At 34.8% G+C, this 10,939-nt stretch overlaps 3 protein-coding genes across 4 annotated transcripts; all 3 read left to right on the forward strand.

The window, feature by feature from the left end:
- The first annotated feature begins 2,202 nt into the window (after window positions 1-2,202).
- On the forward strand, window positions 2,203-3,881 carry LOC106371782. Of its 2 annotated transcripts, none has more exons than XM_013811886.3 (2): window positions 2,203-2,902; window positions 3,628-3,881. In XM_013811886.3, the coding sequence occupies exons 1-2, from the start codon at window positions 2,399-2,401 to the stop codon at window positions 3,670-3,672; spliced, it is 549 nt and encodes a 182-aa protein (XP_013667340.2). In that variant the 5' UTR covers window positions 2,203-2,398; the 3' UTR covers window positions 3,673-3,881. The 2 variants fall into 2 exon arrangements, with proteins under 2 accessions (XP_013667340.2, XP_048599077.1); XM_048743120.1 differs by having other exon boundaries at window positions 2,291-2,902; window positions 3,625-3,881.
- A 1,717-nt stretch (window positions 3,882-5,598) lies between these two features.
- Window positions 5,599-6,461, forward strand: LOC106370458. The gene is made up of 3 exons (XM_048743127.1): window positions 5,599-6,010; window positions 6,078-6,143; window positions 6,248-6,461. The coding sequence occupies exons 1-3, from the start codon at window positions 5,777-5,779 to the stop codon at window positions 6,368-6,370; spliced, it is 423 nt and encodes a 140-aa protein (XP_048599084.1). The 5' UTR covers window positions 5,599-5,776; the 3' UTR covers window positions 6,371-6,461.
- Window positions 6,462-6,667: 206 nt separating this feature from the next.
- Window positions 6,668-8,584, forward strand: LOC125579233 (pheophytinase, chloroplastic-like). The gene is made up of 8 exons (XM_048743124.1): window positions 6,668-6,975; window positions 7,056-7,148; window positions 7,235-7,446; window positions 7,528-7,672; window positions 7,746-7,818; window positions 7,909-8,055; window positions 8,150-8,275; window positions 8,357-8,584. Exons 1-8 carry the CDS (start codon window positions 6,734-6,736, stop codon window positions 8,444-8,446), a joined length of 1,128 nt encoding a protein of 375 aa, XP_048599081.1. The 5' UTR covers window positions 6,668-6,733; the 3' UTR covers window positions 8,447-8,584.
- The last annotated feature ends 2,355 nt before the right edge of the window (window positions 8,585-10,939 follow it).

Below are 10,939 nucleotides of genomic sequence, written 5' to 3' on the forward strand. Positions count from 1 at the left end.
TGGGATTGAGATTTAAATTTTTATAAAATAAAAAAATTAAAATTAAAATTTTAAAAATAAAAGTTTTAAAAATAGTTCAAAAAATATTTTTGAATTACAAAAATAAATTTGAAAAAATCAAAAAAATAAAATTTATAAAAAAATTTGAATTTGAAAACATATATTCTAAAACTATAATATATATATATATATTCATTATTTATTTTTATATTTTTGTTTTATCTTTTATTTATCTAGGGAATTATGGTCTTTTTACCTATTAAATAAAATGTTTTGGTAATTTTTCTCTTTGTGATCTATTTTTGTGACCAAAACTTAAAAATAGTATATTTATGAGAATTGCTCGTGAACAAAAGTACAAAATAATTAAAGCCCAAAACTAGTGTGATGTTTTATTATGTTTTGTTTAATTTATAAATAATATTAATTAATAAGATGTTATAAAAAAATATTAATAAATAAATAATAGAGTTTATACAATAGACATGTGACATATTTGTTATCTATTGTAACTTAATAAATAAATAAAAAATGAGGAAAGTATACAAAAGGACATCTGATTTCGCCTTAGGAAACTCTCTCAGCCTGCTACCCGAGAAGCAGTGCTTAGGATAAATCTCCTTTATTTCAGATCCGCCGTTCGATCCTCTCTCTTCTAAAGTTGTCTTGTTCCACCTCCATGGTCCTGATGATGAATGATTCTCCTCTTTCGCGCTTTAAGGTTCTTCTCGTCGCCGTGTAATCTTTCACGTTAGTTTTCTTCTGACATATGCCCTTCGAAACCTCCAGATTTGGTACCATGTAGCCCTCATATTGAAGCTCCTTCTCTCGGCTGCCCTCCAGACCTTCCAGATGTCGTATTTTTCAAAGCTCTTCTTTGTTTCTTCGACACTTTCTCCAAACTATCTCTTCAAACTTTTACCCAGATCTCAACTCTGAAGCCTCCATCGAGGATGACGACAAAGAATGATGGTGGTGGTGGTCTCCATGTGTCACACTTTCTTCGCCTAAGGGCTTATATCTCATGTGATATATAGGTTTCTATTTGGGTGTGTCGACTGGCCTTCGATCAGTTTTTGTTTCGACATCCATGCTATTCCTCCTCATAAGGTCCTTCATGTTCATCTATCTCTTTATTTTCCATCTATTGTGCTACTGTATAATGATTTAGGCAGCTATTTGTGTAGGCAACGTTAGAGTTGAGATTCATGACTTTAGCTGGTGATGTACCAATGGGCTTAGTTCATTTGGTTCTACTTTTGCGACCTTTAATAGTATTTATATCGCTTTGGCGCGATTTCTTGCATTTTTTTACGGGTTCTATTCCGGTTGTTGGTGTTGTTGTCTTATATCTCTCTTCTTTGTGGCAGGTAGAAGATAAACTCATTGTCATTTTTAGCCCGATGAATATGGATGTGGCAGGTTATGATTTTCCGCTTGTCCTTCGTTTAAATCAGTCTCTTTTTGTGATATTTTCTCTTATATGTGATGAATTGAATGAACAAGCTTTGTTGGTATCGCAAGGATCTTCTTTCCATCTGACGTTTTTCTCTAAGTATGGTGCAGTGTGTATGGTCCTACGGGTTATACTAGATGTCATCTTTCAAAAAGCTTATGGTGTTGTTATGATATGATTTCATATGAGTTTTTTATAATCTATATTGTCATTTTATCCCTTATATTATCGTTGTTATTGTTTGTTTAGCTCTCAATATTTCTTTGTATCTTTCTTTTTCTTAGATGAAGTTTAAACGTGTTTAAGATTTATATAAATATGGTTTGATAAAAAAAATGAGGCAAAATGAAAAAAAAAAAAAGGTTTCACATCCATATTTTTTATATCCTAAAATACAAAACTTTATTAAATAAGATATTTACTACTTTTTGGTGATGTAGTAGAGTAGCTTTAAAAATTAGTGTAAAGCATGCCTGAAAATTATAGATAGAATTTAAGTGTTAAATTAGTTTTATAGTCCAACCAATCACTCGTTTTCTTATTGAATATAGAGAATTGCTGCTTTATAGATTAGAATGAATGTGTTGACAAAAAAATTAGAATGAATGTATCTATCTGCAGAATTCATTTTTATAGTTTTCTAAATTTCAAGAAATGAGAAATTCCCCGAATATTCTTCCTAATGGTCATACAAACATTTTTATTAAATAATTGATTAGATATTACGATTTAGGTGACTTGATTTTGTAGAATTTTGCTGGCTTATCCATGAAAATTCTCCCGGCAATTACGTCAAACAATTCACTTATCTCAAGAAAAACTATATTAAAACAAAAACGAAGAGCCAAATTAAATACATAACACGAACGAAGCTTAAACAATCAACGAACACTTTCTCACAACTCACAAGTCTCTCCTTCTTCTCTATCATCTCAACAAAGCATGGCCCTTTACCTCTTCTCTCTCACCCTCCTCTTCTCTCTCGCCCTCCTCACCACGCCCACCCTTTCCCTTTACGAACCCGACCCGGATTCGGATTCGATCTCCTCCACCGTCTACGAGCTCCTCCCCAAGTACGGCCTCCCGAGCGGTCTCCTACCCGACTCCGTCACCAACTTCACCCTCTCCGACGACGGCCGCTTCGTCGTCTACCTGTCCAAGCCCTGCACCATAGAGTTCGACTACCTCGTCTACTACGAGAAGACCATATCCGGACGAATCGGTTACGGCTCCATCACCGAGCTCGAGGGCATTCAGGTGAAGCGGTTCTTTCTCTGGTTCGATGTAGATGAGATCAAGGTCGATCTGCCTCCCAACGATTCAATCTACTTCAAGGTTGGGATTATCAACAAGAAGCTCGATATTGATCAGTTCAAGACTGTTCATTCGTGTGGGGATGATGGTGTCTCTGGATCTTGTGGAGGTTCATGGATGAGTTTTCTCCAGGTAAAAAAAAGAAAGTTGGTTTCTTGCGGTTCTGGGTTTTTGGATTTGATCTCAAAGTTGTGAACTTTCTGGTTGGTTTGGATGATTGAGATAGTAATCAAAGGGTTTCTAAATTTAGATGTATTGATTGGTTTAAGGATTTTTGTGGGAGATACTGATTAGATTCTGGAATCTCTGAGTTTTTGTGGATCTTAAACTTGAACCTATTAGTAATACGGCTGAACGTTAATTTGAAAGACTTGTAGATTGTTTGTTTCCTTTTAACTTTAAGTGGTTGGGATTATATGGACCATATGTTTGCATCATGCAAGTCAACCATAAAGGCTAAAAGCAAAAATTTGGATTAGGGATTTAAAAGTTATCTGCTTAAAGATTATGCTTTCTCATTGCTGTTTTTTTCGGATTTTAGGAAACACATCGTTGAAAACTGAAAGTAGTAGTTTTTATACTCTGATTGGTTCTCTTTTGTTATATTAGCTCGTATTGGTAGCTTAATGGCTAGCTGATAAACGCGAAATGATCTTTGTTATAGAATGCTATTCACAAGCCTCGATCAAATGTTATCCAATCTCTATAATTTTGGTCTTGTTTCTCTGAGTGGTTATTTCCTTAGATCCTTTTTAAACCAGCCAGCTACCAAAGTTGTCCCGGCTGGATTGTAGGATATTGGTGGTGACAGACATTCACTAACCGAAGTTTTTTTTTGTTTTTCTCTGCAATAGCAGATTCCAGAAATGATGAATGAAGCTGAGATGCTGATTACCGAGTGAAGTACTCTCAACAATCTACCTCAGCACCACGAAGATGGAGTTTAGTGTCAGTCAACTTTGTACAAATACGTTCGGTACTCTAGACAAGTCTTTATAAGATTTGGTAATGAAAATGTCAAATATTTCCTTCATGTAAGTCTTGTTAAAACTCGTTTCCACGAAACATGCTGCGTCTTTTACTACATATAACTAAATGTTCCCTAGTTCAATCCTCACCACCAAAGTAGACTTTCATTGTTCAAGTTCCTTACTGCTCTAGTAGCTATGTCATGTATATGGCATAACTGAGTGAAAGATGCATTCTATAAGCTGATACATCAATTCAAATATAATCATTAGACAGAGAACAAAGAACACGTCGGAGTCCTAAACCATCTATGGCCCTGTTCGTTTCGTGGTCGCCAGCGTCAGCGACCAGAGTCAGCGACCAGCGACTGCGACATGATGTCGCTGATAGTTGTTCGTTTGAAGGTCGCGCGATTGATCGCAGCGGTTGTCGCTATGCTGTTCGTTTCTATGTCGCGCGATTGATCGCAGCGGTTGTCGCTATGCTGTTCGTTTCTGTATCGCTGGCGACCAAATATTTACTTTTGACATACATTTGCTCTTGTGTACTTAGGTTTCGTCAAAAACGTGGCTAAATCATTAAAACTGTAAAGTGTAATAAATCACACCATGGATGCAATATGTTTAATCGTTTCAATTTCTTATATTTTTCCTTGTACAAGTTCACTTTTGTTTATGAGTTGTCACATTAATAAACTATAACTCTAATTAAAAAGTCTACACTTGAATATTATTTCTTGTAACTTAGAATATTGAAAAAGTCTAAATAATAAAAAAAGTGATCATACGAGTAACTTATAATAATAATCAGTACAAATTCAAATCAAATAAACTAGTAAGGTAATCGATATCCTCTACTCAACTCATTACCAATATGATCACGTAAACCTTCCATGGCTCTATCACCAGTCGGCTCATATGGAATATGTCCACCATGACCATCACCATCTTCTTCTTCTTCTTCATCTTCCTCTTCATCTCTTTCTTCTTCATCATTATCACCATGAGTATGATATTCTTCTCTTCTCTGCCAATGCACAAAATCATTATCTTCTCGATGTGAATCACGTATGAAGTTGTGTAGAGCCATCGTTGCTGTCACTAGCTTTATCCATTTGATCAAACCATATTTTGGATGCCTACGGTCAAGAATTCTCCATTTTGCTTTCCACACTCCAAATGTCCGCTCAATCACTGATCGCAAGCTTGAATGTCTCCGGTTGAACACCTCTCGAGTGTTCGTTGGCGGTCCTCCTCTGTTGAACTGATCGAGATGATACCGAACTCTACGATACGGACCAAGATACCCTGTTCTTGTGGGATATCCAGCATCAACCAAATAATACTTTCCATTTGGCGGATGTGGAAAAAAAGGCTCATTCCTCGCACAATAAGTTAATACCTTTGTGTCATGGGCTCTACCCGGCACACCCACATAAGCATATATGAACTTCATATCAAAGTTACATATAGCAAGGACATTCATGGTTGGCTCCTGTTTTCTGCCCCTGTATGCTTCTGCATTTCGTTTAGGAGGGCGGACTGAGATATGAGTTCCATCCAATGCTCCAACACAGTCTTTAAAAAATGGCCAGTATCGATCACCATCTGCAAAGCATTAAAATCACATATATATATAAGTTGCGAGTGTTCAAAAAAAAAAAAAAAAAAAAAAAAATTTCTAGTCACACGATTTTGGTCGCACCGCTGAAATTTCCAGCGTCCAAAATTTTAAATCGCTGATCGCTAGCGTTTGGTCGCTGAGATCAGTCGCTGAACTCACGACCGGTAAACGAACAGCGTTTGGTCGCTGAACTTGGTCGCTGACGCTAGCGACCAGCAAACGAACATGGCCTATCTATACAAAGATAAACTTAATCATTTCTCCATCGGCGGTTGTTCGAACTCCTGACTTCTCCGAGTCTCTTTCCCTCAAGTTACAAGACGACAACAAATACAACCTCATTCTAAGGAGTGCACGTAATCCCACACGGTGCTCGTCTTGTTTGTCTTTTGCCTTTGCTTTGTTGCTTTGAAAATGAAATTGAAAATAAATATCTCAAGACTTCTCCCTGACTTTGACTGGCTAGTATTCAACGGCCATTTCCCATCTTACAGACCCAATTCTTGTTTCCTGTGTTTCTTCTTTTGCTCTGTTTTTTTAGCGAAAGTATTGATCTTGCTGTTTGGAAGTAATGGTCGGTGCTTTGTTTGTTGTTGGCTCGTCGGTTATGGATTTAATATATCAACATGGCAAGGAAGTGGAGTACTTGTATGTGTTTATCTGAGAGCATAATCATATACTCTTTGTGTTTATCTTGTCTTAAACCACTTTGTAGGAGAGTCAGGAGCTTGCAGAAAGAGTGATGATCACGCGTCTCCACTTGTATGGCAAGTGGATCAAGGTAAAACTAACCTCTAAATTTCCCTCCTTGTTTGAGTTATGTTTTTCTTAAATCTGCCATGGGAACCAGAAGAGACTCAACATCAAAGGCTTTGTTGCTTGTAGAAATGCGACCATGGGAAGATATACCAAGATATAACAGATGAGAACTTGGCTTTGATGCGTGAACGACTTATGGAGACTGTGATATGGCCTTCCGATGATTCAAACTCAGAGGTTATTAGCTGAAGAAGAATGTCACACCACAGCATTTAGGAACATGAGTTTCTTAGTTTGATTTTACATTGTGTGTGTATATATGTGTAAAGGTTCTCAGTCAGTCTATTAATCTCACATCAACACTACTTAACTAACAACAGATGCACAAGTATAACAGACTTTCCGTAAAAAAAAAAAAATTATATATATATATATAGATATATCTAATATATATATAACAAACAAAAACAAAACTCTTACATGACGTCAACATGACGTAAGGGAAATACGGTTGGTCCGAAGCGTGACACTTGGCCTTCTTACAACTCCAAAACCGTTTTAGAGCAAAAAGATATCAATGTTTCTTCTCACTGTCTCAACCCGAAACCAGTAATGGCGAACATTAGAGCGTTACCACTCACAAGTTTGGAAACAACATCGCTGCTCTTCAGTAAAAGAGTTCTTGTCAAGAACACTTCGATTATCAGTTTCACAGAAACCCAATTTCTCCGACAATCGGTTCCGACAAGCATCACACGATCTCCGACTCCAAGGGGAAGTGGGTCCGTCTCATGTTCTTCTGTAACAGACAAAGCTTCTACCTTGGAAGATGTTTGTCCAGAAGTTCGAACCTTGTAACTCACCTTCCTCTACTTCATCTATAACTATAACTTTTCTGTGGTTCTGATTAAATCAACTTTCTTGGCATTTGCAGGACATGGAACTGGAAAGGCTATTCGATAAGATATCAGTGCGCTGGAACCAGTGGCCCTTCCTTAGTCTTGGTTCATGGCTTCGGTGCTAACAGGTAGCTTCTCCTTACCAAGAATCCTAATTTGCTAATAAGGTATCAGTTAACATTTTTGCAATCACGTGTTTTTGTTCTGTGGTCAGTGACCATTGGAGGAAGAACACACCTATTCTCGGCAAATCATATAGAGTCTACTCAATCGATCTTATCGGATACGGATATTCGGATAAACCAAACCCTAACGAGTTTGGAGGAGAACCGTTCTACACTTTTGAGACATGGGGTGAGCAGCTCAATGACTTCTGTCTTGATGTGGTCAAAGACGAAGCCTTTTTTATTTGCAACTCTATCGGAGGTTAGCTCTTCGAGTTTCTTTTAAGTTTTCTTTTTGGGTCTGTGGTTCAGTTAATGATAGAGAGATTTGTGCTTCATTTAGGACTTGTTGGTCTTCAGGCAGCAGTGAGTAAGCCAGAGATATGCAGAGGGCTTATGCTTATCAACATATCTCTCCGTATGCTTCATATCAAGAAGCAACCATTGATTGGAAGACCTTTCATCAGATCATTCCAGAACTTACTTAGGTATTGTAATGTAATCTATAAAGATTCTCTTGTGGTGTTGCTGTAGCTGAACATTGTCATGTTCTCGTCTTAGGAATACTCCGGTTGGGAAACTATTTTTCAAGAGCATTGCTAAACCGGAGACAGTGAGAAGCATTCTTAGCCAGGTATTGATGATGATACTGTTGTAAGTTGCATGACTTTTTAATATCTTGTGACTGAGCGAGCTTATAAGGAATATTTTGTTTGCAAATTAGTGCTACCATGATAGCTCTCAAGTGACTGATGAGCTAGTTGAAGCAATTCTAAGGCCAGGTCTTGAGCCTGGTGCTGTTGATGTATTTCTCGAATTCATCTGTTACTCTGGTGGTCCGCTTCCTGAGGATTTACTCCCACTGGTCAAGGTTTGTTACTCTGCTCTTCCTCCTTAGACATAGTTAAAGCTAAACCTTAATTTTTTTTTTACTTCACCATGGCAATATCATTAACTGTTTGCAGTGTCCGGTTCTAATTGCGTGGGGAGAAAAAGATCCATGGGAGCCAATCGAGCTTGGACGAGCTTATGGTGATTTTGATGCGGTTGAAGAGTTTGTTGTTCTCCCTGAAGCCGGCCACTGTCCTCAGGTCTCTCCTCTCTCTCTCCAGTGAAGTAACCCTCTATTTTTCTTCTTGTTCTTCTTATTGTATTTATGTAAAATTTTGCAGGATGAGAAGCCGGAAATGGTGAACCCACTTATCGAATCATTCGTTGCAAGACATTCAAATTCAAGTGCAGCCCTTGCTCCAGGCATTTGATCTCGGTTTCTTTTACATTTTTTGTATATCTGTACAGAAACATATCTTCTGAACCAGCGCAAACCGTGCATGAACTGTCCACACGTGCGAAATCAATGTGACAAAACTGTGATTGTATGCATAGGTATATTTGATGAAGTAAAGAGCTCAGTAAAGGAAACAGAACCATTTACTCCAGACACAATAATTCTCCCTTGGTTCAAGCATGTTGTTTCCAAATACTTATCAAACATGCATTGAGAATCTTATCCACGTCTGAACAAAACAGGATCAAATTAAACAAGTCTCTTTTATCATCCTATGCCATTTTAATAGCAACGTGCTCTCTCACTCGTCCGATCACATTTATCTCGCCAGTAAACATTACCGAGACTTTCAAGCTTATACTAGTACATTTATCAATGCTCTAAAATTCTAACTAGGAACTTTTTTGTTTTATTCTCTTGTGGGCTTCATATATAAACTTAAACTTACTCGCATTTCATTTCAAACATCCTAACAAACTAATCATACAAAACCACGAGCAAATAAAGATGGGGAAAACCAAAAGTTAACAACTTTTGAGAGACCAAAAGAATTTCCGACATAACCCATCACGCTAGTAGACATGATCCAGGGAACTCCAAAAAACAAATCACATGTTTGGCTTAAGCTTGATCGGTCCTTAATCAATAAACCTCATATCTATACTATTAAAGTACAATCCTATTTTAAAATTTTGGATTCTGCCCTTAAATTTTCATTATATTTACATATAATGTCATTTCTTTTTCACTCATAAATATAATTAATTTTAATAAACGAATTTACAAAAAAACATGATGAATATGAGTTTCCTTATAAATCATAGGTATTATTAATATTTAGCCAATTTAAAAGATTACAATCTTTCAATTTAATACTTAACAAAAACGATTTTATAAATAGCATATATATATAATCATATCTAATTTTAAATTTATTGAATATTCTCAAATCTAGGTTATGAATTATTGTGAATAATTATTTGATTTCGTTTGATCTATGTGGAGGCCGGTTCACTTTCACAATGTAAATTTCTGTTAGTGCTAATTTTTTTACTAACTTTTCTTTTATGGTTTTTAACTAAATTTACATTATTTTAAATCCACTAAGCATGACAACTGTAGATATTAATATTTTATACATGAATTACATTATTTAATTTTCTATTTTTTTAAATAAAAAATATAAACATTTTTTCAATTTTTAAAAATGAACTAAACATTTCTTAAGAAAAATACAATACAAATATATTTTAAATGATTTTGGTCACTCAAAATAACCCCAAACCGGTCTAAATAGATGATCAATACAATTTCATGAATCTAAATAGATAATATTATTGAAAACATAAAAATAAATGGGTTCAAACGGTCAAGACATATATGTTTTCGTTGAAAATGAGACGGATTTAAATAAGGTGGATCTACCATTTTATCATTTTTAACAAAGCATTTGATAAATTTTTATTATATTTTTACAAAGTATAATATCCCACGCTTTTAAAATGCGGATCAAAATCTAATTGCATATTACAGAAAAAGGATAGAGATATAGTACAAATTAATGGGAGAGTGACTCACCGAAGAAACGACCCACAATTGAATCGAGAAAACATAAAACGACTGATTAAGCAAAAAAAAACAATAGTAAATATATTATTTCATAAATAGTGGATACTAAGATTCTAAACTCTTTTAAACTCATGTTAATGATATTGGTGATAATATCAATATTAGGATTTGGATACGAAATTTCTGATATTTGACAATTTCATGACAATTTTAGATTGGATATCCCTGTCTGTCACAAATAAAGACATGATATTAAGTATCAAATAATTAATATAATATTTTATTTTTATTAATTATTTATCTATCTATACTATTATTTGCGAAGTGGTGATTTTTCGTAATCGAGATTTCACGTTAAAAATTATAACGGTTAAAATCTATGTTACCCGTAATGAATTTTTATTTATAACTTATTTATAATCAAAAACGAATTTTTGTAGTATTAATATTAGATTTATATGCTATATTAGATAATTGATTATAAATTAATATCAAAACCTATTGATATTTAGATATGTTTGTGTTTTTAAAATTTCGACAAAATAATACGTATATATATATTTGAATAAATATTTTGCATATATAAATAATTTGATGTTTGATTTAAACATTTTGAGAATGTAAATAATAGCTTATCATGCTAATTTTTGTAAGAAGATCATATCCCGTAAGAAAATTATATTTGCATGTGTGGACAAAACAGTTAGTTACAAATATTGTCGTTAAAAAAAAATACAAGTATTTTTATTAATAAACAGAAGCAAATACAGATTAATATTTGCAAAACAAATCACAGAAAATGGAATCTAAATCCTTTTACAAAGTTTCACACTTCATAATAATAAAAAGTGAAACTTTAAATTCCACAAATAATATACACAGAAATGGGACACACTCA

Source organism: Brassica napus, chromosome A10, assembly GCF_020379485.1.
Source record: "Brassica napus cultivar Da-Ae chromosome A10, Da-Ae, whole genome shotgun sequence".
Classification (NCBI taxonomy): Eukaryota; Viridiplantae; Streptophyta; class Magnoliopsida; order Brassicales; family Brassicaceae; genus Brassica; species Brassica napus.